We start from the raw sequence: 23,800 nt of genomic DNA, 5'->3' as shown, positions 1-23,800 counted from the left end.
CCGGCCAGGGCCTGCAAGGGGGGGTATCATTCGGCGGGTGTGCGTGCCAAGTCGTGCTCGCTGTGCTGTGTGGATCTCGTTCATTTGGGGTTATATTTCTCTTTCCAGATCCTGTCATGAGAAGCATGTGGGTGTCAGCTGTCGGCCAGATGATTGATGGGGTCTAGATGGTTAATTGGAGTTGGTGTGGGCGATGCTGTGGTTGGCTGCGACTGTGACGGCGGCTCGCATAGCGCAGCTTGCCAAAGACACGACGAGAGCCTATCGCTCCAACCAAATCCCCGACCTCTCGGACATGACCCTGAGTGGTAATGCGAAGTCGCAGGTTTTTGGCTAAAGACAATTGACTTCGTCACACTCGGTGGAAGCGATTCAATGAAAATAGTAGGAAACGGAGGGGAAGGTAAGGGGTGCTAAATGCCAGAAAGGGGGTGTTGGAGATAATTGGCAATAAGCAATAACACGTACCAGGAGTTTCCTACTATTTTGTTTCCTTTCTCTTCGGCCAGTCGATAATATTTGGCAGCCTTGAACTAAGCGTTGAGCATCGCGAGTCAGCAGAGCCTTAACAAGAGACCAAAAGTACATGAACCCAAGTGATATTTTCAAGCTTCAAAAGAAAGCATGAATGCCCGAGGAGAACAAATTGAACTAGGGGTTCAAGACTCAAATCACAGAGATCTCCCGAGCGGGCTGTTGGGAGTCCAGTAATAGCGTACCTTGTCCTTCTTGCCCCCAAATCCTTCAAGATAGCACCATGCGACTTCGTTCATCGCATCTGTATCACCCAGATTGGCGGCTGTCTCAAAGTACTGTCGGGCAGCTACCGGATTTTTTTTGACGCCCCAGCCATTACGATAGCAATTTCCCAGTTCGAAAATGGCCAGTACGAGCTCTCCTTTGGCAGCGCCTCCCTTTTTCATACCTGCCTGGAGTGCTTGAGACTCTATTGAGGCGGAATTCGCTGCTGCGGCTGAGAGATATGTCACAGCCTTGTCGGGATCTTGAGGGCAGCCCCAACCATGCCTGGGAGAGCGACTCTAAAGTTAGACACTCTTCTGGATCAAGTAGACAAGTAGGCCTCTGTAATTCTCCAAACTAAGGAAGGCATTGCGCAAGCGATATGGACAAGAGGGGTGGGTTGTCAAAGTTCGTACCTCAGTGCAAGTCCATAGAGCACTTGACTCAAAGCGTTGTTCGCACCATCCGGATCTGCTAGTTGACGGAACATTTCTGTGGACCTTTCAAGCTCTGTATAAGGAGATCATTAGTACGGACCCAAGTGAGGTGCTAGGACCAGGGACTCGCCGCCAGCCTCGTGAAGACGGATCGCCTCTTGAATATTGACCTAAGCCCACCATTAGACACTGGCTGATGCACTAAATGCGTTTCAACCGAGAACTGGAACTTACATCGCCTTCTGGATCATTGATCCGACTATGACTGGAACTCCTTGGCCGCGCTCCTCCAGCGCTACTCGTCTCAAGCCTGTTCGGCGAAGAACGAAGAGATGCTGCTGGCGATCCCGAAAGCGGGCTCTGTTGTGCCAGAATCGTCGCGCGCTTCTCCCATTGTGCTTCCCTTTCTTGCTCGTCGACTTTATCGTCCGGAATCTGCGGAAGATCCGACGGGACATTGATCGAGCTCGAGCTAGCACTCCGTGAGCCCCGATCGCGATGCAGCAGTTGCGATAGCCGGTGTTCCCCACGCGGTCGACTCGGCGAAGCTGGCTCTGAAGAATCGGACGGGGACCTCGAGCGGCTGAATATGTTCAATGATCTTCGATGCGTCGAGGAAGATGGTCGCGATGGTTCTAGGAGATCCGATTGAACATGGTCGCCGCGGTCGTCACTGACGTCACCGCCAATGCTCGGCGGGTTGATAACCTCATGAGAAAGTGTATCGGATCGAATGAATTTGATCTCAGGAACAGCATTTGAGGGTACGTTCGGCGGATACTGACTCCCAGAGTCGTTGATCCTGTCCTTCTTGTGAAGGATATCGCGCAGAGGCATCTTGCGGCGGGCTTATCGTGGAGAGGTGTTTTGCGGGGCGGATACCCGGCAATTTACCGAGGGGGTCGTTTGTGTGTCTGTCGCACGATGAAAAGAGCCGTTTGTATGAGACAGGGTATATTGGAATTATCGAGCTTCATATATTCTCAAGGCAAAATTATATTCCAGCCTTGTGTTCTGTATGTGGCACGAGGCTGGGACGTGGCTGTGTTAGTTGTGCTTTGTGCTGTATTTTCTTAAATATCATCACGAATCGCTTGGGATAATTAATTATACTGGTGTGCCTGAGTCGTTCCGTGGTTAGTCGATAGTCAGCTGTCTTGGCTCTTGGACCACTGTTTGGCTTCATCATTCATGTCACGATATAGTATGGTTTATATTTTTTGCATTTGGGATCGTTTCTCAGTCCTAGTCGTCCGAATTTATGGCTGACTGTTTCTCTTGTGTAAATTGTGATTCTCTGTTGGTTTAGACCGTCTTGCGACAAGTTTAAAGTGCGTACGCTGAAGCCGCACAAGGGACGAGACATATCTACCAGGAAATGGAAAGTCTCTTGCAGGAGGAAATGCATAATTATGATTCTAAGCGATATGCACTACAGAAGATTGCAGAGTGCGCTCGATTAGCCGGACCTACTGGGAGATAGTACGTCTTGGTACAGAGAGGAGACGTAGTGCACCTATCTGGGAGACCCAGGGATTTAGGTAGCATAACTACACATCAGTGGTTTCAGTATCTGAATGCCGGATGCACCGAGTGATCAGTGATCAGACGGAGATGGAAAGGCGTTTAGACAGCGGGTGCCGCGCGTGGATAGGGCAAAAACTGGTATTGATATGTCTAATGGAGCACAAAAGTAAAATGGTCAATGATTTTATACATGATGCTAATAACGAGGCTATTCATGTAGAGTCCATTTACTGGGCCTTAGCGGACATGATGCCTGGTTTATATGGTAAGCTTACGATGGACCAGATAGTTTCGGGGGCGAATGAGACTTACGCTCGACATCAGCAATGCTCTGCTGAAGGATCTGCTGGAGGACCTTGGGGTTCTCAAGCTCCTTCTGGATCTTGCCAATAACCGATTCAGCGAGCTCACGCTGCTGGCGCTGCTTGACCTGGCTCTCGTAGCGAACCCACGAGTCAAGGACGGACTTGGCCTCAGCGGCCAGAGCGGTGCGCTGCTCGAGCTCATAAGCCTGAGCCTCAAGTTGGGCGGTTTCCTTCGACGACGTATCAGCGCAAACCATTTCTGGCTAGATATTGATTCTTAGGTCTGTATTTACCCGGGAAACAGCGAAAAGCTGCTTGGTGACATCAACAACGCTGGACAACTCCTTGACGTTGTCCATACGGGCCTTGACAGCGTTGGTGTGGTCGGCACGGGCAGCATTCAGGATGTCCTTGTGCTTCTGGACCTGACCCTGAGCCCACTCACTGTAGACAGGACCACCGTACTTGGCAACGGCGGTGAAGACACTGAGAAGACAGAAGGCGGCAACGGTTTCCTCGTTCATAACATAGAGCTCGTTGCTGATGGCGGCGACGGAAACACCGGCGGCGGCGGACAGGATGGCAGTCTTGGACACGAGGGAGTTGCCGGGAAGAGAATCGATGATCGACTGGGCCTTCTTCTTGGGGTCTTCGGCAGGGACGTTGGAGGCCGACCGAGACGCAGTCAGGTTGGCAGCGACACTGCGCACGGGAAGGGTCGGCCGGAGCCGGGTAGCACCTAGCTGGGGTTAGCGACTGTGATGAGGTGTTTCATAGCCTTGTAAAAAATCGTTTGCGGCATACCAATGGCGCTCTTAGCCAGACGCGAAGCCATTGTGACGATGAGAAGTCCTTGAAAGATGTGATGGATGAACGGAACTGACGAGAATGAGGTCGGAATGGGGCTTTGGACGGTGCGGAAGACGCTAGCCATATTAGGCTTGGTGCAGTTAACGGAAAAACTGATAGCCGAGGAATTATCAAAAAATCAATGGTACGAGGAAGAAGAGGATTGATTGCAGAAGCACGATTCGGACTCAATAATAATATTCAGATTTTCGCGAATAAAATGCCGCTGCCTATGGACGGAGCTACAGTCTCCAAGAAGCGAAAGAGCGTCAAAGAAAGGGGGGTTACCTCGTCCAAGCGTCGTGCAGTCGCTGAGACTCAAAGCGATGGTGAGATGGCCAAGATCCAAGAGCTGGAAGACCAGATTTCCGAGTCGCGAAAGTACTACAACAACATTGTGACACTGATCTCGATGCTCAATGCGGATGGAAATGATGGAGAGCCTAATTTGGCCGCGGCAGTATCGCTCTGTCGGGTCTTCAGCAGATTGATGGCCATGGGGAATCTTACGGAGACCAGTCGCGCAGCAGAGAATGAGAAGATCATCGTTGCTTGGTTGAAAGAACGTTGTCGGGAATACCAGAAGGCATTGGTCTCAATCCTTCGTGAAGCAGATCCTTCCTCTCAGGTTTGTCATCCAGGCTTCCCATACACTCTGTTGGCATTTTCTGATACCGTGGCAGGTTACTGCCTTGACTCTATGCATGCGCATTATCAACGAACGTGCGACCCATCTACCGGGCGATGATACTCAGGTCTGGCTTTCTGGCCTCTTTAAGAACGTATTCGAGGCTGTTGTCGAAGCAAAGAACGGGCAGGCGTTGAGGTCGGAGTTTTTGGATCATTTCGCGAAGGCATACGAGGATGTGAGATACTACACCTTCGTGCAGGTCTCGTACGTTTCTCATCCCTCTTCTCCGAGAAACCCGGCCGTATGCTAACTTTGGGTACCAGTGACTACACACAGACAAAAAGAAGCTCCGAAGTCCTCGACATCCTGATCTCACTGCTATCGGAATGCGACAATGTCCCTGGTCCTGAGCACAAGTTTGAAAACTTTTACACCAAAACTAGCAAACAAAACAAGAAGCTCCTCTCAGTGAACTCGCACAAGAAACGAGCACAGGATGCCTGGCTGGCTATACTTCAGAACAACCTCTCGCACACCCAACGCAAAACCCTGCTGCGCAACATGGTCTACACCATAGAGCCGTGGTTCAACCGCCCCGAACTGCTCATGGACTTCCTGACAGATTCATACAACGTCGGCGGCGCGACATCCCTCCTCGCGCTCTCAGGTCTCTTCTACCTGATCCAGGAGAAGAACCTGGACTATCCCCAATTCTACCACAAACTATATTCCCTCCTCGACGCCGATCTCCTGCACTCGAAACACCGCTCTCGGTTCTTCCGGCTGATGAACACCTTCCTCTCCTCCACCCACCTTCCCGCTGCGCTTATCGCCAGCTTTATCAAGCGTATTTCTCGTCTCGCGCTTAATGCACCCCCAACCGCTATTGTGGTAATTGTTCCCTTCATATACAATTTACTCAAGAATCACCCGACGTGCACCTTCATGCTTCACCGCGTCGTCCGCGACGAGCAAGCAAAGGCTGCGCTCGAAGCCGAGGGCATGGATGACCCGTTTGATGTGGACGAGACAGATCCAACCCGCACGAAGGCCATTGAAAGCAGTCTATGGGAAATCGAGACGCTCCAGTCCCATTACCATCCCAATGTCGCTGCTATTGCCCGGATTATATCGGAACAGTTTACAAAACAGGCGTACAATCTTGAAGATTTCCTGGACTATACCTACCAAGGCATGCTGCAGGCAGAGCTCGGTACGGAAGACAAGCCGTTCAAGAGGATCCCAGTCGTTGAATACCATATCCCCAAGCGAATATTCACGGACAGATTACTCGAGGAAGACGGAGGCCAGGACACAGCGCCCGGTAACTTCATGAGAGGCTTATGGAATTTTGCATGACGGGTCAAAAATCGCGAAACCTGCATTGCTAGGCAGGTAATTTGCTTCCTCTAGCGTATATCATTTGGTGTTATCAAATCCGTTGGGTTGTCTATAGACTTCTATGCTAAAAAGCTTTTCCGAAAAGCAATCCGTACTATCTAATGATTGGCATTACTCCTTGCCTTGACTTGGCAGGAGGTCGTACGAAATCCCCGAGTTATACTTCAACTATACCAAACCATCAGCCAAAAGTGTGATCTCCTTCGAACAAGACCCTGCCAATCTCACCAACCATCCGTTGAAGCCCCTTCTGTCGCTGTCCACCCTGAAAAGTTGTCGTCCTGGTTCATCAAACTCTCAACATAATGATAGTACGAATTACCGGAGTGCGTCTCCAAAGGCATGAAGGCGCCGAGCGCTGCAGACTGTTGCGACTCTTGCATTCGGCGGTAATCATATGGTCCAATCGTCCCAAACGATAGATGCGGAGGGTATTCGAGCTCGTTTCCGCACAACATTTCATTTGCCTCCGCAACTGGGTCTCCGGGATGATAGTCACAGAAGACGTCCAGGGCAAGCACTCCACGCTTCAAATCGTCGAAAAGCGTGTCTGTGACTCTGACGGGTATCGCTTCTATTTTGGCACGCATCTTCTCCGTGATGCTTTGGGCTTTTTGACGCCTCCGTCTTTGACGCACACTCACTTCCTCCTCCATTCGTTCGAGCAGATAAAGAATCTCCTTTTCAGAGGAAGCCACGGCGACCGCGTGTTCCATTCTGGACGTAAGTTGTTGAAGCTCTTGAGAGACAGCGCGAAAGAGCGCATCGACCTTATTCAGCGCTTTCGCGATGTGAGAACAAAGACTTCGAGCGAGCGGTCTCTGGTATACCCGCGCCCAAAATGCCATCCAATAGGAAAACCCAGTCCGGGACTTGCGTAGGCGTGTCAATTCGAGGGTTATGATGACATTGCGACACAAAGCGAGCGTATGCAAAGCCCCGTCGCGCGTCTCTTCCAATGTGACCAGACGTTCAGAGAGGGCCGATTGGGGCCTCTCAGGACCGACCTCCTGGGTTTCATCCTGTCTGTTCAACGAGCCGTAGAATCGCTGTGATTCATCGATACTCTGTGATGCTGCAGCAAACGATACCGGCTGGCATTCTTGGCAAGTCTGCTGATGTTGATCGCTATGCCCGAGGCCGACGATTAGATCACTTTGCAGATCAGTTTGCGACATTCCAGTGCCGGCAGTTGTTTCATTCCCCAAAAGGCTTGGAGGCTAAAAGGAGATGGAATATAACCCGATGCTAAAGATGAAGAAACGAGGGGCAAAACGAAGGACCGTTCAACGAGTGTCTCTAAACGAATGACTGTGACCAACTATGCCAGGGAAAGATGGAAAGTACGATATTGGAGAAAATGTCTGAACGAGCGTATATGGGCGAATGAGTGTAGTTGAGGAAGCAAAGTTCCATCATGAGGAACGAGCATCCACCTGTGATATCCTGGCTACCTGGGATGGAATATGGAACTCAAGTGTGGAAGGAACATTGGAGGGTTTCCGCCGATGCAGGTGGCGCTCAACTGGGATTGAGGACAGACCGATGCATCCGGGCCTTCTTGCATTACAGTAAGCGATAAAGCTTGCATCTTTACTTATCCAGTCAAGCGGGTCCCTCCCATCGGGTGGTATTAATCTCCTTACTATATGGCTTGTCTTTTCCGACACTGATATTGTTTCCGGTTTCGGTAACCATCGAGCATGTCACCGTTACCATTGTCATAGTACCCAAGTGCATCCACAGGGCATTGTAAGAATCGATCATAGTTCAAGAAACAAAACGAGGGATATTGAGAGCAGGAATGAGCTCCGTCGAGAAGAGTACATCACTGGCAATTGACTTTGCCTTGGCACCTCCGATTAGGTGGTAGAAGGAGAACAGGGGGTGGGGAGAAGTACATACTATATAATATCATCTTTTGCAGCTTGCAAGGATGATCACGACCGGACCTAGTAGATCAAGTAGTGACTGGTAGATAGATTCAAGCTTCGGTAATGGCATGGCTATTAGATACATGCGATTAGGTTGATTTCCCCTGGGCTCTGGCTTCTCAGCCTCCAATTCAGGGTCACCGACCCCCTTGCAGGGAAACACAACCGACTCGAGAATGTCAATCAACAAGAGGATCGAACAGCACTATAATTCTGGTATTTATTCAAGGGGTTGTTTATTCAGCATTAGAGTGCACAATTGATCACAGGAGCCGGAAGCCGGTAGTTGGGCTAGCTTGGCTATCTTCTAAGTTGCATACTGAGGGGAGCGGTCTATAGCGAGGCTGCTCGTTCACGAGCTTGAGCCTGTGAAAGACAATCAAGCTAGAAATATTGGTCGACGGAGATCCTCCCTCGTTGCTACTGAACATGCTGCAGGCAAGATCCTCTTTGCAAGCAGAATGGGTCATGGCTTCTTAAGACATCCAAGTCCCGAAAGGTGGACGAGATTGAGATAGTCGTATAGGAACGCCTGGGGCAAACACCGATCGTCTCAGCCACATACGGAGGCTACCTAAGGTACTTTACAGTCAGTTAGACAGTTTGAGCCTTGAACAAGGCCTCAGCATGCTCTTTGAACATTGTGACGAGTAAATGCACATTCAAATCTCATTCCGCAAGTTTAGTTGAGTTTGCGTTATCGAAGCACATTCCTCAGAAACGACCTATGTTATACATGGCATTTGTTGATTGGAATGCGTTCAGAATGTACGACGCGTGTGACAAATACGTCTTGTTGTTTTGACATAAATGAAGTGATTCAGCAGCTCGCAATGATCCCGTGGTCATCATTTCGAAGTTCGATCCTTCAGTCGTTCTTTCCGCGGCATTCATAGTTCCCACCTCCTTGCTACTTTGTTCATCAGAGAGATATCATAGCCGGTGTAAGGAAGGTGTCTGTGTACTCGACGACTCGAAAGGGCTCCAGTCAATCGTGCCTGCCGCTGGTCTTCAGGTGGCGTCCATATACCATCTACAGTCCGCCAGGCTGCTGTTCTCGAATACCAGTCCCATCTTTGAAGCTCAGAATTTCAGGTTTAATCTGCATCTTTATGTGCATTAGACTTCATTCAACTACTTAGCTGTGCTCTTGCTCTTGCTGTTGCTCTTGCTTCGATGTTCGTGCCTCCCTCACCCGAACAGTATTAATCAGTGGCGTCTAATTCTGATAGCAGTACAAATCACGATGTTTTGCTCGAGGACCTTTCTGGCGACTTGGGCCTGCCTGGCTCAGCTGGGCGCCGCTCAGATGCTGGCCTTCACAACATGGCCAACCCACATCTACCAGGGTAAACCAGCTACGGTGACTTGGTTGGGGGCTCCTGATGTTGTACGTAAACGCGAATGCCTTTCTTTTCCGTCAGATCACCCCTTTCTCACTTTAGCTGTGCTTAGCCTGCCACCATTTATCTGCGCAAAGGTGATGCAAACAACCTCGACCACGTCCAAGTCTTGACTACCGATGCGAAAGGCGGGTCCTTCACTTTTGTTCCCGACGATTCCTTACCCGATGGTTCAGACTATGCCTTGCAAATCCAGCAAGGTGCCGAGGAGAACTATTCTGGACTGATCACACTCGGGAACCCTGGCAGCAAGCCACCAAGTCCTCCGATGCCCCCAAGTCCTTCGAAGCTCCCGAAGCCCACAGAGGATGCTAAGCCGCAGAACATCTCCACACCCACCCCTCAGGATGACGCCTCATCCCATCACGGCACCGACACCTCACCTGGCGACGACTGGGAAACAGAAGTCGCCAAGGGTAACAATGCCCAGTTCACCAATGTTGAAGATATGTCGAAGGGATCTAATTCAAACTTCACTCACGGCAAAAGCGCAATGGCGGCTAAGTTAGAAACTAGCGGAGCTTCTATTGAAAACGTGTACCTTGGCTGGGTCCTGGCGACAGTAGGCGTCTTGTTTTATGTCGCCGAATAGAGTGGGATTTGGGTGACCAAATTCGGAGCCAAGCATCTAGTCATCATTTGCCAATGCTTGAGCACATTGGCTTCGTCATGCTTCTGCTTTATTTCGCTGTACATAGTACCCATTGTATTCAAAAAGTCCTGTGACGTCGGGGTGTGTCCTCAAGAAATCGGGCCATGATCGTTGTTGAATTCTGTTGTACCCTTCAGGGCAGCTCAAGCACCGACCAATTGTGGGATCGACCCTGCGAGCCTCATCCACAGTCTACTCATTACTGCTTTGACTGAAGAAATGCAATAGGGGATGAAATGGATAATCTGATTATAAGAACAAAGCACTTCCAAGTTCATGTTTCATTAATCGATGTGACTGTTGGACAGAAAGCTGTTAGTGTCCGCTCTTAGCGGCTTACTCTCCATGGATGTGCTTTTCCTGACCAGTTCCCACTGTTCATTCGTACCTGACCAGATTATTATAAAACCTCATCACTCATCAATTCTTGATGATAATGATCGCTACTGCTGTTTCTTGACAGTAGTCCCTTCATTTATATATCTCTTTGGGACTTATATCTTAACCTGTATACCCTTCATTTACACTCATTAAACTGTATCCAATTTCGCTCTTTGATTACTCTCTACTGTGTGCAGTGTGTGACAGTAAGTTAACCACCTTCACTAGTTTTGAACTATTCCAGCCCAATCTCTATCTATTTGCACTGCAGCTTTGTTATGTGTCTCGGCGATGACAAAGCATAGAACTCATCATGTCAACAGTTCAGCTGGAGCTCTTTTGCATCCCATCCTTGATCTCCATAAGGGTATGTCTGCTCTTCGTCTTTTGGTCTTTATTCCCCGGCAACCCGGAGCTTCGAGATCCCCGACTTGCACCTCCTTCGCTTCGCACCTTCCTTGGGCCTTGGGGATAGCCTCGGTGTTGCAGGCGATTGCCATCAACATCGTCCGTACTGCTTCGTGCTTGCCATTGCTTAATAACACTTAGCCTGCATTCCAACCCCCNCCGCGGCCCCTATAATGGCCAGGCTGGTGCTATCCAAGAAGAATGCTGCAAGAGCAGAAAGTGACAATGCTGACCCGGAGACGCTTGCGTCACCTCCGTTAGATTCTCCGAGACCCCCTCGTGTCAGCCTACCTCATGTGGAAACCCAGTTGAATATGCATCAGTACAATGGTTTATTCGATGTCAGCTCATCTGAATGCCAAAAGGCAACTATAGCCGTAGAAACCTCTCCGGGTAGGTCGTTCCATCTTTTGTCAACGTGGTGATACTTGAAACTAGTTACTCGCTTCGAAGTTGTAATGCTGATTTTTCTTTGCGCATGTTGTTAGATTCCACATCCGCGTCCCCACGTACTGCTTCGAATCCTCCGAACGGCGATGCTCCTACCGCCGAATGGTCCTCAGCCGTTGGCCATGCGGCCACGGGCAAATCTGGCCGTGTCATCCATAATCTTCAAGAAGAAATCGCACGTTTGACTCGCGAATGCAGTGTGTATCGCTCACGGGCGGAAGAAACTCAGAGGATGAACGATGCTTTTAAGATGCAGGTACAGAACATGACCGAGCGTCTTCGGAATCTTGAGCAGGCCAACGAAACGAATCTACATTCGATCCGGCGCAAGGACAAGAAAATTGACGAGTTGCGGGCCGAAATACAGAGCGAGAAGGAAAGACGACGTCGAGCAGAGGGAGAGACCGATAAGTTCCAGCAACTGATGAACGAGGCTCGCGATGAATTCAATCGAAAATGTGCGGAGCTACAGGAGATTGCCAATCACTCTCGGACACAGTACGATGTGCTGGCGAAAGCCGGACAACGTGAACGTGCAGATCAGCAGAGGAAACTCAAAGCGATACGGGATGATTTCCTCACTTTGAAAGCAGAACATGAAAAAAGAGACGTACAGCTAGAACGCCTGGACGCCGTCATGGCGCAGAAAAATCGTGAAATCGAGATAGGTAGAGAGAGATTCGATCAGCTCTTCGAGGACTACGAAGCATACAAAAAGGCTCACGACGAGGAGGTGCGGGCCTTGATCGAAAGGAACTATCAAGGCGCAGCCAACATTGATAGTGCTCTCGCCTCTCTCAAGGCGACCGAAGAGAAAATGAAATGGGCTATCCAAGTCAAGAACGAGATTAAAGATGCCCGATGAACAAGCGACCCAATTTACGTATAATCCGCATAAGACGCACCAAGCAAGCAACAGGTTCGTCTTCGAGGGATGCAGCTTGTCGGCAAAAGTATTCGTCGATCCTGGACTCAACGAACTAAGATCGATCTTTTAACTTGTTTCGTGCTGTGCCATTCTCCTACCCATATCCCCGTCTGCGACTCACGTCCATAGCAGGCTCATTCGACCGAATGTCGCTCGTCGATGTTACGACAGTATGTTTGGATTGTTCTTTATACTGCTCGCAGTGAGCCCTTGGCTCACGCATCTGACTTGGTGTCCCAGTTGCTTAATACTTCCGGAGTTTGGGAGTGCTTGATACCCTAGGACATATGCGTTTTTTCTCTGCTTGACGGTCTTCGATTAGAGTTCCGTTTTGTTTGCAAATAGACCATAATAAACACGGATACCAGATGAATGCATAGAATAGTCTGCCAAATGACCTTTGAAGAAGAATGTGGTTCAGGGGAGACTTCTACTCTTTTTCTGGATTGAGCCCAAGGAGGTACCAACCTACAATTCACTGCATTCACAGGGAATCAATCACGAATCCTACAATACAATAGCAAGCCCTTCACTTCCTCCTTATCCTTTATGCGTCAATGAGAGAGTGAGTAGGTTCGCCCTTGGGAGATTGTCCATGCCTTGACTCTTTTTTGCATCTATCCGCCTACTGATAAACAATACATTCACTTAGTGGCTGCAACTACCCTCTTGATTCACTGATTGGTTTGTATTAAACAAATCAAGCACCCTACGGAATACCCATTGTCATTCAACTCTTTTTCTTTTTTTTGTTTGCTTGTGATTCTGGTGAATAAGGAGAGATTGTTCCTCGTTTGGTTTTCATACAGTGTTGCGTTCGTCTTCCTTCTTCTTTGGGGAAATCAGGAGCACTACCTTATCTTCCTACGAGCTTCGCAATATCTCTCGATTGAGCATCACTCTTCATACCTCAATTCTTTCTTTATTATCATCAGCTTAATCTTGCTTTCTTCGACCACATTTCTTCCCTTTTTGAACCAACCTCAGCTAGTGCGGGCACTGCTGTTTCTGACGTATTGACACAATGGCGACGAAGCAAAGACTGACGCTCGCATCCATGTGGGCATTCGAAGCTATCGGGGTGAGCTGATGATCGTAATGACAGGATGCCAATGAATTCTCTGCTGACCAAAGTATGAACAGGTTAAGGAGATAGGGGTAGAGGTCAAGTGTGTATCGACCATAGCACGCATGCTTGTTATTCAGCTGACGCAACAAAACCAGGAACACAATCCCTCAGGTTGATTCGCTCGAATATTTCCAGACAGACGATGTCGGTTCCCATGTCCTTTCACACCATCGTACCTAACCGGGATTTCTAATAGGTACTTGTGACCAAAGGCAATGTTGAGAGCTTTATCTCAAAGGTTGCATCTGCATTTGCCGGCTTCATCGAAGAGCAGAAAGACAAAGATCTCCTAGACGTAGGCCATTTCTTATTTCTTTGCTAAATCAGACTGTGGAAAAGTCACGAAGGTGTGTATATTGATTGTCGTTCTATTCAGATGCCACGAGTGCGTCAACTGGATGTCCCAGAAGTGCTTTCTGACGAGGGACTCCCGGCCGTGGACTCACCTGAGAAGCATCAAGGGCCGAGTCTGTTAGCCCTGGACGATGATCCCGACGAAGATATCGTTCCTTACTCGAGAAATCATGCCATCAAGTTCTGGAAATCTCCTAACGGAGGTTTGGGTTGCTTTTCCAACAACTTCTATAGTGTCCTAGCAGGTGTTTCCACTGCCACGGGCACCGAAATCGCAGTAGTGGATGAATTACAAGGCATACGGGTTTCCGGGACCACCGAGGATGTGGACGATGCTCTGACGAAGCTGACTCAGATTGAGAAGCCCTTGGTCAGTAGGCGTGCTGCTCAAAAGTCGTTCTTATGTTGACAACTGACGAGATTTTACTAGTCCTGCTCTCTCGCTCCCAACGCCACAAACATCATGGTTGTCCCACACAAGGACGACAGCCGCTTCCGCATCCAGAACTACAGCAGTGTGAATCCCGATGCACCCCGTCGTGTTCTTGAGGATCCAAAAATGTTTTCAACCATTGACTTTGGTCGAATGTGCGTCACCGTGGGTCTGTCCTTCAACAATGACTCTCAAGTGTGGACTATACCCGATAATCGACTCAATCCGCCACCCATCAGCGAGGAAGCTGGGCCATCTCGCATCTGGAATGATTTTACCTTCCAGGAGATTGGGAAGGCGGACGAGTTCGTTGGCATTGAATCAATAATCGAGAATGATCCCTCAAACCCTCAGACCTTGATTTCTGGCATTGCACCTCCCCATCCTTTCCTCACTGCAGACAAGGCCAAGCAAGTCAACCAGTGGGTTGTGGAAAGGGCTGAGATGCAGCCAACCGAGCATGGACCCGAGCCTGAGCCCGAGTTTGAGCTTGAGCCTGATTTCGAGCCTCAGCCCGAATGTGAGCGTCGCGACGTCCCCCAACCTGAACGCAAACGCGAGACAGCAATTGCCCTTCAAAGCAAAAGACCACCTGGAATGAAGACGCGAAAGGCCGCAACAATGGCCGAAGTTGCAGTGCCATCCGAGCAACCTCAAGCAAATGAAGCCAAACCTGTGGCCATCGATCTCACGAAAACTACTGCCACCCCCCGTAAGCGTTGGACTATGCTGTACAGTTCCGGCGCGGAGGATGCAACTGCAGATGACAGTGACGTACTTAACTCTGAAAGTTCGAATTTAAACGATATGCTCGAGCTTTCTGGCGATTTGCTAGTCTTCGCGAAGCCCCAAACCCCAGAAAATAAAGTACGCCTTCCCGACAACTTCGACGCTGGCAAGTATGGTCTCAATCAGTCTCAACGCCAAACTCCTAAAGAGAAAAAGCACAGTCCAAGCTTCAAGAGGATTATGCCTGTCAAGTCAAAGAGGAATCCAAGCAACCCTAACGAGCTTATTGACGTTTTTGAGCCCGCAAATAATGCTGTCATTGGCACTCTCTCTCGAATCCCGTTCGATCAGCCTCCATTAATTCCCGACAGATCGGTCAACGCGTATACCTCGAACACCCGAAATATGTGTTTGCAGGAGATGTCCAATGCGAATTCTAAGAACGTCAAGATCGGACTTCCAAGCTGCAGGATGGACGTTCATAGCATCCCTTCTGGGTCCGGCAGCACCGAATCTATTTTCGGCCGTGCAGCACCAGGTGACGAAAATCTGCAGGAGCAGGAAAATAGATTATCATTTTTGAAAAAGTTCCTTCAAGAGCAGACAGACAAGGTACCTTATCCCGGCGGTCATGGTCAAACACATCCCTCCAGGTATGAATTCAACAAGCTGCTGGTGAAGGAAAGCCTGGCAAAGCTTGAAACTGTCCATCGAGACAAAGATAGACAAGGATCTGATGAAACCAGCACCAGAGAGTTCTATCGTACCATGGGTCACAAGACGGCAAAACCGACAAATAAAGCTAAGAGCAAATCTGAGATTAAAGCGAAAAGGCAAGCCACACTTGAGGATGCTTGGGGATTCTTCAAAAAGCCAGTGAAGGAAACTTCGGCAGATGCACAGACTTTGACACCAATGCCGAGAGGTACCCAGAAGGGCGAAACAGCGCCCCTCAATATGGCTGGGAGCAGAAAGAGTGAGCTGGCTACAGAGTCAGCAGAAAATAGCATGACTCGAGATGTTGAGAATCTATTTGAAGCCTCGAAGCAAACTTTGGAAGCTGCTGAATACTTCCAAGGATCTCTGAACTTGGAAGTTCAGCTCGGACTGATATTGATACCGCTTCTGCCAAAGACCTGTAGTGAAGGCTCGACCATCTCTTTGACCGAATGGACGAAGATCTTCCAGTCACAAACTGGCATTCCCTCTCCGACAACCAAATTTATTAGTCGACTTACGACCTCTGGCATTGATATTGATTATCTGGTTGATTTGATGACATCTGCACCCGAAGGGAAAAGGCGCATTTTTGAGCAGGACTACAGCGAATACAGCGTGTTCTACGAATTCCATTGTCGCACTCGAACCGGTCAGATGCTCGTCATATCTGTGGATGAGCAAGGAAAATTTAACATCAGAAGGCTCACGGTTGCTCTTGGTGCTGTCAATTTGCACTTTCCACGCCAGGTCTGGGATGCAAGCGTTGTTCTTAGTGGTATCCCAATCGATGGAGCTGTTGACCGAGAGTTCGAAGAGGCGGCGAAGCACCTCATCGAGCACCTGTGGGTTCAACCAGATACCTCACTTGTTCAGATCTTTACACGGCTCCCTCCAGGCGACAAGATCACGATTGAGAAAGTATACATGAAACGGTGGACTCGTCATCGCTTCATCCGTCCTCCGAAAAGTATCATTACCGCTAAGCGGGCTAGTCATATCAGGAGCAATAGTGCTACGACAGCGGAGACTGACTTGAATAGCGATTCCACTGACAAGAGCCAGTCATCCGCGGAAAACGAAGCAGAGGCTATGGAGAATCAAGATATCTTTCTTCAAGTCATGGAAGTGCAAGATCTATATATTGGATCCAGTTCGTCCAACGTTCGGGCAGTGACAGCCTGCTGTGCTTCGCTGCCTGAAATGACAGAGAACGGCCGCCAATGGTATGAAGCGTCTCTTGTAAGCTCGGCTATCGAAGCCATTCTGAGAACGAATGCGAACCTTGAAATTGGAGAACGAACTGACGAATGGCGGTGCTCTGACCTGCTGGGAAGAGATGCAACCCTTATTAATGGGCATGTGGATGAGTCCTATGGTCGAGATACAACGCTCAGCCCTGTCGCCAAGGCCATTGGCATTGCTGGCCTCGGAGATCTTCTGCGGTTGACAAAAACGGTTGTCGAGAAAATGGACGGTGTCGGATTCTGGAACCGCGGTCTGAATCATGATTCAGTACAGGCGCCGTCGATCGCCGGCTCGGCTGGCACTCTAGATCAGACGGTTCGACTTGAGCCAAGAAGCCTGGAATTCGATGATTTCGAAAGCATCAAGGACTTTGGAAGCGTCATGGTCACTACAATGACTAAGAAGTCATCCGGTGGGTCTTCTGTGAAAGACAAGGAGCAACTCGAGATGGACTATTGGTAATTGCTGGTGCTGGTACGTCCCCGATGCCGATCATCGTTATTCTGGGTCATTCTACAATATAGCAATGGTTAGAAGAAAGGGCCGCTGGGAATGAGGAAGTCTATTGACAAGAGACCTAAAGAAGGGACAGCTGACTAACCAGAAGACGAAACAACAGTATGAGAGATGAAGGACATGGAAACGAGCCGCAGATAGGCGCTTAGCGATATTCTTTCTTCTACAACAGAACATGATACAATTTCCTTTAGAACAAGTTCAGCGTCCTCCTTCTGATCGAGGTCCATATCTCTTCTGACCGAGCCGATGTACCTCATAGAATGCTTGATTGTGGAGAATCCAACGGTCTATATTTTTGCAAGATGAATCTACCAACGAATACCACACATATCATATAAAACAGCAGTGTCGTGCAGACAACAGCCATCAGAACGAACATCACAATCCCTCAGTCCTCTTCATCTGGCGCATCATCGACGTTTCGAAGCCAGGCGGCCCGAGCATCAACTGCAGCTTTCCGTACATCCCGTTTTGGATCATCTAAAATCATACGCAGAGAACGCACTACTTGATTCTTCACTGGCAGAAGCGGGGAGAGTTTACCGGCTTTCGCAACAGCCGGGGCGTCTGTCTTCGGGGTCTGAGCCAATAAGTTCAGACATCTGAGTGCTTGAACGCGTAGTCGCGGTCCGTTCACAGGGCCGGAAACAGCAGCCTGTTGGTCCAACCCAGTAGGCGCGGGGTTGTATGCAGCTGTCTTCAGAAGCCGAGAGACCAGGCTTTGGACATGGCCGCATTCCTCGATAACACCGACGCCGTTTTCGCGGATGATTACGGCGAGAGTCTCGAGTGTTGCAGCTCGGACAGCCTGTGAGTCTGCGGTTTGCAGATCCAAGCTTTGCAGGAGAAGAGGAAGCAGTGTCGGGAGCTCCGGCATTACCAACGAGGGCGAAATAATGGAGAGTATTCCTGATAAGGCAGTGAGATGTGCTGGCTTTATATGTGCAGGTGTAGACGAGTCATCGCCTGCGACGTTGACCTCGCGAATGCGGTTTGAAATAAGGGGGATCAATGTCGTGAAGACACGCTGTTTCGCTAGAAGTCTGATGTTTGCACCGTTGTCAGCTGAAAGGACTTCATCGTCCTTAAGGAGGATGGCGAAGCCGCGAGCAGCAGTGGTACTTATCATCTCGTCGTGTGACGAAAGTAGTGACAAGAGAGAGGTCAGTATTTCTGTGGTCGTTGGCGCAAGGCGCAGGACAAGAGCCTTCGAGAGCCAAAATATCGTCTTGATTGTTCCCGGAGTTAGCTTTTTCTCCTCGGCACCAGCAGAGAACAGGTTGCTCAGTACTTCCGTAGCGATGCTAAGTTCGGATTTCGGAAGAAATTTGTTGACAAGCAAAGCAGAATGACGAAGAAAAGCGAGATGGGTTGGTGGCTCGCTCTCTGTCAGAGATCTAGTCACAAGGTCCGAAAGAAGGCGTGACAAGTCACGGCCGGTATACGGGGAGTGTGCACAGTCTGCTGGAAGCCCTGCAAGAAGATATGTTGAGATAATCATCGTGCGCTGTTGATCCTCATTTGCTGCTTGCGAAAATGGCACCGGTGTAAAGGTATTCGAGCTAGCAAACAGAGTGTATACGTTCTGCGCAACTTCATCTTGTTTTTGCTTCGACAGACACCTGACAATGACATTGCAAAGTCTTCCAAGAATATCAATGAGAACTGCGTCATTCAAGATCCGATTCATAGACCTTCCTGTGGCCGAGTCTGCAACGCCACGGCAGAGGCCTATTACGATCTTGTCATAGTAGAGTTCCAGGTTTGGATCTTTATCCAGATTTCTCCGTTTCATCACATATAGAATGGTCATAAGAATTGCGCGGGGATATGCAATGGACCCAGCGCGTTCCTTTTGAAGCAATGTGGTCAATTTGCTGAGCAGACGTCGGACTAATGTCTCGAAAATATCCTTTTCAACACTGATCTGCGCAAGGTTCTCAAGCGTCGTTATATAGTCCGTGTTTGGCCCTTCGGCAGAGTCGGGCAGAGTTGCAACAAAAGCAGGGAATGTTATGTCCATGATCAATCGTGGCTTGTGCTTTGATATTTCAGCCAAAGCTTCGATGGCTTTCTTCTTCAAGTCCCCTCGCCCCGCAGATTCCTCTTTTAACAGAATTTCATCCAAGTATTGCACAAACAAGCCGATCTCGTTGTCTTGGAAGTAATCTCTCAGGATGGAAAGACGCAGGAACCCTTCAAGAGCGGTTACTCGGAAGGAGACTTCTTCCTTCGCTGCCCCCATCAATGCTTGACCAAAGACATCTGAGAACTGATCTTTGAATTCGACCAGAGCGTTTTCGGCGGTGGGTTCAGGCTCATGTGAGTTCCATTTCCCAAAAACTTTGATGGCTGAATCAAAGAGAACCCCAAGGGTTTCTAGTAGCGCTCTCTGCTTGGCAAGCCCATCGGCCTCCTGGTAAACCGTCAACAGCGGCGCGACAACAGTCTGCACAACCACAGTGAACGAGGCTATAGAAGCAGATGACGTTGAGTTCAGGATCTGTTGCGCAGGCTTGGCCTGCTTTTGCTGGGGTTCTCGCAGTTGCTCATTGCATTCTTTCGTGATTGGCCGCAGAAACAGTGCAAGCGGTGACTGTTCGGACAATGCTGCAATGCCCTCGGATAACTGCTTAGCAATGCTGTTCAGAGCCTGAAGGGAAAGCTCTGAGAGAAATTCCTCTTGTGCATTGAGGATTTCAAATTTCAATACGTCCCATATCTGGATGGAATATTTAGACACAGTATCCGGGTCGTACGATCTGATGCAGGCAATTAACGCGTTAAGAGCATCTTTCTAGGGGCTTCTTAGTCTGATCCTAGATAGAAAGCGCTTATAAGGTTGTGAAGAAGCATACCTTGACATTTGGTGAAGTGGAATCCAGTTTATCAAGAAGGGCGGGAATAGCGTAGGGAGCGAAAAGACTAGTCGAGGAGATACAGTCCTGTAGACGATCCTTCAGGTCTTGCGCGGTAATCCCGTATGGATCGTTTGGAGGAGGTCTGAAGGTAATTGGGAAGTAATTATAAACGGATTCAAAAAGAGTCTTGAACATTAGCTGTCGAATTAGGAATTGGCAGAGACGAATGGCATACCTCAGCGTGGTTTGAGATATCCCATTCAATCATGACCACTTTCAAGATAGAGAAGACGAGCATGAGATTCCGGGGATCTTTTTCTCCGGTCATGAGATCAACGATTCCGACAAGAGATGTATCCCCCATCTTGTGAAGAGCTGTATAACTCAGTATGGGCAATATCATTGAAGTTCAAGTGCTGCAATGCGTACCGGCCCGATGATTCGACATCAACTCATTCAATAGTTGGTATACTTGAAACCTTTGCGATTGCGACCGAGACTGTAAGTCCTGTAGACGCTCAAAGATACTGAAGAATAGTCAGTTGCTTCTTCACATGAACCACTCCATTGAGAATGATTAAAAGGCCGGGCGATGTATGGTCTATAGGTCAAGTCTCCGCGAAGCACTTACGCCTGTGCTACTTCCTCAGCTAACGCATGGTTGAAGCGATCCAATTTCTGTAGAGTGTCCAGTCCAGCGACAGCCCCTCCATCTTCAATGCGGTCACAGAAGAACGCTGTGAGTACCTGGATCTGTTGTCTTGATAGATACTTCGGAGGAAGTGCTCTGATCACGGCAGTGAGGTACGAGACAGCTTTGCCTCGCAAAATAGGATCTTCGTCGTTGATATATTCGCTGAGTGACTGTACAACTTCAATTAGTGTCGTCCTTTTATTCTCCACATCTAAGAGCAATCCATTAGTATTCAAGTATATTGATCTGGGGCCGCGGGGAAACAATACCTTGAGCAACCCGCTCAGCAATCTGCTTAGCCTCCGCTTTATCGTGGTCTACAACCAACATAAACGTCTGCAGAGCCGACATTGTGTCAATCGATTGGCACCCGAAACCAGAATGAGGGGCAGACAAATTCCCCTCCTCCGCAATCTGGACATGACGCTTTTTGTGGTTGACACCAACTGCCCTTATCGATAGACATCACGTGCATTGAGCTCCACATCACGTGCTGGTCCCTTCCACAAAAGGAAGGAGTGGCATTGGTTGCGTCATGGGCCACTGACTTGGACTCGCAGGCATGCTGTGTCTTTATCTATCGTGCTACAGTCTAAACCGAGACACCATTTACCGTCAAGATGCGGCGGACACTCTTAGTGTTATCTGTCATTGCATTTTGCTCCATCGGCTCAGTAATTGCAAATCTGAGTCTACCAAGGTTCAGTCTGCTCAAGCGTCTCCCACGTCCACTTGTAAACGTCCTTCACTTACGGCACGAACGAGGCCTGCAGGACGATACTGAAGTAAGGAATTGGCTTTCCAAACAGCAGCCGGTAATGGACAATATGTTTTCATCTTCGTCGAGAGGAGACGACAGCGAAAAGCCTGTTGTCTCTGATGTTCTTCCCAAGAACCGTGCCATCAATATATTTGCTTCTCTCACCCGGCAGTTTGAGCCTATTGATTCACGCCTGAACGATTCGTCCAAAAATATTACTGTCCTAGCTCCTCGGAATAGTGCTATTCAGAGCTTGCCTCGGAAGCCCTGGGAGAACCCGGAAGACTACGAGAAGTTTGGTGGGGTGAGCGCTTATGAAGGACAGGAAGGTGAAGATAGAGCGAAGCAGAATTTACAACGTTTTGTGGAGGCTCATATCATTCCGACAAGTCCGTGGGGGGAAGGTGAAGAGGTGGAGACGCTCGGAGGAGAGAAACTGAAGTGGACTAAAAATGGCGATAAGATATATGTGTGTATTTCTTCACTCATCAGCTATCGTGCATCTCTACTGACGCTGCTTAGATCCAACCGGGTAATGTTGAGGTGGACAATATCGCTGAGACAGTGACAAACGGTGAGCTTTGGATTTTGAACGGTGTCATCAACTACCGTTGAAATCCTCTGTTTGCGAAGTACTGCACCATTCGAGCAATTACCACACGTAACCCCCGAAGTATTTCTGGAGGAATGAATGAATTATGCATTGAATGACTCTCATATACCATAATATACGTTCATGTGTTTATGCGCAAAAGGCTTGCCATGTCCAACGGTCCCCTGAAATTCTCATTTTCTCATTGTCTGTTATGAATAATTGCCAGGAAAACAGATAGCCAACCTAGTGACTTTAGGTTGTCTGGAGAATTAAACGACACTTTCTGTTTGACTCTTCTCTATATGAATATAAAACAGTATAATGGATAGCTGTTTTCGCACACCCAACACCAATCAGCGTATCTCCTTTGAAGCATAGTTATGTAGGACTCTCTCTTCGATACCGTCCAGAATACTAAAGAACTCCGTGACTTCCAGGTTCTCCGCTTCACTCTGGTACAGTTTGTCTGGGTCCTGGCCAGGTTGGAACGGATTGACTGCTGCGCCAGGGTTCATAGTTGCCATTTGTTGAGCCATGTGATTGGCAGCTGCACCATCAGGAGAGTCAGCATGTGTTCATTTGAGGTAAAGTAACAGGAAGTATAGTTAAGTAAAAGGCAAGATGGGGACGCCACTCACCGTTATCGCTGCCGAGGATGAAGCCAAAGACTGACTGAAGGCCGAACAGATTCAAGAAATACCACGAAAGACTAGACACCCATCTGACATCCAGGTCACGGGTCATGACACCAGATTGAAGCATTGATTTGAATCGGATCGTGAGTGGGAAGGGCAGTTTCACTGTGCCAACTCTGTTAGCGGACAGACGAGCTCAACTCCTTTGCAAAAAGGTAACATACGAATAACGAATCCTGAAAAGAACGCATTGATCCAACTCATGATCAAGGTCTGTGGGATCATCATCATCATATTCCCTTTCATCATCCCCATCATGGCCTCCATGCCCGCAGGATCAGTCATCGGATTCGCAGGTGGCTGACCGCGGCTGGAAGGGTCTTTTAGGAAGGCACCGCTTTTGTATGCAGAGATCAAATAGTTCTTTCGCATCTCGAATCCTTCCCGCGATAGCACAGCAGGAGCATTGTTACGCAGATTGACTCCTCGCAGAAGCGAAAGACGCTCCTTAGATTCGGCAAGTGTCGCCGGAGGTTTCGGGGGGCTGTTCATCAGAACTGTCGCATAATGGCGAAGAATACCTGTCAATATCTTCACAGAGCATCAGTATCAGCCAGTGCGACAAGACTATGTAGTCGACAAAACTTACCATGACAATGGTGATGGGGAACAGGATCCAATAGCTTTTGATAATGTACGTCAGTCTCTCGTCCACGACATATCAACGAGGATACCACTCACAACAGAGCCGGATCCCGTAGGATAGTCTGCTCAACTCCTTGTAAAGCCATTGTGACCCAGAGTCTGTTGAGCAGACGTTTGGCCACTGAGTTCAAAGAGAATGGAGGATTTAAATAAAGTCGCCTGTGATGATGCGGCAGTCCAGTCCCCGCGAGGTCAGACAAAGCGGGTGTACTAGCGCTGGCAGGCATGCCGCTTTAGCTCAGCTCTCCGCGAAAGGGCCAGCTCGCCGCAACTCCTCGCTGCCAGATAAACATCACTACTTGATTTCTCACGCCTGAAACTATAAAGCATCTGAACTGCCCTGTGGCTTCTAGCGGTGCTTTATCATATTTTAA

General features: G+C 49.0%; 10 protein-coding genes across 10 annotated transcripts; 5 read left to right on the top strand and 5 right to left on the bottom strand.

Moving 5' to 3' along the window:
* Positions 1–413: 413 nt before the first annotated feature.
* Aud_009195 (tetratricopeptide repeat protein) lies at positions 414–2,015 on the bottom strand (the record flags this gene model as incomplete). The annotated part of the gene is made up of 5 exons (XM_043294055.1): positions 414–533; positions 720–1,026; positions 1,158–1,251; positions 1,309–1,348; positions 1,413–2,015. 5 exons carry the CDS (start codon positions 2,013–2,015, stop codon positions 414–416), a joined length of 1,164 nt encoding a protein of 387 aa, XP_043149990.1.
* A 917-nt stretch (positions 2,016–2,932) lies between these two features.
* Positions 2,933–3,845, bottom strand: atp4 (F1F0 ATP synthase subunit 4; the record flags this gene model as incomplete). Its single annotated transcript, XM_043294054.1, has 4 exons — positions 2,933–2,958; positions 3,018–3,240; positions 3,304–3,749; positions 3,815–3,845. 4 exons carry the CDS (start codon positions 3,843–3,845, stop codon positions 2,933–2,935), a joined length of 726 nt encoding a protein of 241 aa, XP_043149989.1.
* A 234-nt stretch (positions 3,846–4,079) lies between these two features.
* On the top strand, positions 4,080–5,849 carry noc4 (ribosome biosynthesis protein NOC4; the record flags this gene model as incomplete). The annotated part of the gene is made up of 3 exons (XM_043294053.1): positions 4,080–4,487; positions 4,543–4,754; positions 4,814–5,849. 3 exons carry the CDS (start codon positions 4,080–4,082, stop codon positions 5,847–5,849), a joined length of 1,656 nt encoding a protein of 551 aa, XP_043149988.1.
* A 266-nt stretch (positions 5,850–6,115) lies between these two features.
* Positions 6,116–7,069, bottom strand: Aud_009192 (uncharacterized protein; the record flags this gene model as incomplete). The annotated part of the gene is made up of 1 exon (XM_043294052.1): positions 6,116–7,069. The coding sequence occupies one exon, from the start codon at positions 7,067–7,069 to the stop codon at positions 6,116–6,118; it is 954 nt and encodes a 317-aa protein (XP_043149987.1).
* Positions 7,070–9,071: 2,002 nt separating this feature from the next.
* Aud_009191 (GPI anchored serine-threonine rich family protein) lies at positions 9,072–9,820 on the top strand (the record flags this gene model as incomplete). Its single annotated transcript, XM_043294051.1, has 2 exons — positions 9,072–9,215; positions 9,281–9,820. The coding sequence occupies 2 exons, from the start codon at positions 9,072–9,074 to the stop codon at positions 9,818–9,820; spliced, it is 684 nt and encodes a 227-aa protein (XP_043149986.1).
* Positions 9,821–10,842: 1,022 nt separating this feature from the next.
* Aud_009190 (uncharacterized protein) lies at positions 10,843–11,984 on the top strand (the record flags this gene model as incomplete). The annotated part of the gene is made up of 2 exons (XM_043294050.1): positions 10,843–11,062; positions 11,158–11,984. The coding sequence occupies 2 exons, from the start codon at positions 10,843–10,845 to the stop codon at positions 11,982–11,984; spliced, it is 1,047 nt and encodes a 348-aa protein (XP_043149985.1).
* Positions 11,985–13,071: 1,087 nt separating this feature from the next.
* Aud_009189 (uncharacterized protein) lies at positions 13,072–17,119 on the top strand (the record flags this gene model as incomplete). The annotated part of the gene is made up of 4 exons (XM_043294049.1): positions 13,072–13,128; positions 13,373–13,471; positions 13,553–13,900; positions 13,961–17,119. 4 exons carry the CDS (start codon positions 13,072–13,074, stop codon positions 17,117–17,119), a joined length of 3,663 nt encoding a protein of 1,220 aa, XP_043149984.1.
* Positions 17,120–17,564: 445 nt separating this feature from the next.
* On the bottom strand, positions 17,565–21,082 carry Aud_009188 (MET18/MMS19 family protein; the record flags this gene model as incomplete). The annotated part of the gene is made up of 6 exons (XM_043294048.1): positions 17,565–19,973; positions 20,035–20,223; positions 20,273–20,412; positions 20,467–20,564; positions 20,669–20,942; positions 21,001–21,082. The coding sequence occupies 6 exons, from the start codon at positions 21,080–21,082 to the stop codon at positions 17,565–17,567; spliced, it is 3,192 nt and encodes a 1,063-aa protein (XP_043149983.1).
* Positions 21,083–21,351: 269 nt separating this feature from the next.
* Positions 21,352–22,106, top strand: Aud_009187 (uncharacterized protein; the record flags this gene model as incomplete). The annotated part of the gene is made up of 2 exons (XM_043294047.1): positions 21,352–21,960; positions 22,014–22,106. 2 exons carry the CDS (start codon positions 21,352–21,354, stop codon positions 22,104–22,106), a joined length of 702 nt encoding a protein of 233 aa, XP_043149982.1.
* A 333-nt stretch (positions 22,107–22,439) lies between these two features.
* Aud_009186 (ER membrane complex subunit EMC3) lies at positions 22,440–23,512 on the bottom strand (the record flags this gene model as incomplete). The annotated part of the gene is made up of 5 exons (XM_043294046.1): positions 22,440–22,633; positions 22,725–22,886; positions 22,946–23,312; positions 23,371–23,404; positions 23,463–23,512. The coding sequence occupies 5 exons, from the start codon at positions 23,510–23,512 to the stop codon at positions 22,440–22,442; spliced, it is 807 nt and encodes a 268-aa protein (XP_043149981.1).
* Positions 23,513–23,800: the final 288 nt, after the last annotated feature.

This window comes from Aspergillus udagawae (genome assembly GCF_001078395.1).
Source record: "Aspergillus udagawae IFM 46973 DNA, scaffold_7, whole genome shotgun sequence".
Lineage (NCBI taxonomy): Eukaryota > Fungi > Ascomycota > Eurotiomycetes > Eurotiales > Aspergillaceae > Aspergillus > Aspergillus udagawae.
This window is presented reverse-complemented; position numbering and strand designations above follow the sequence as displayed.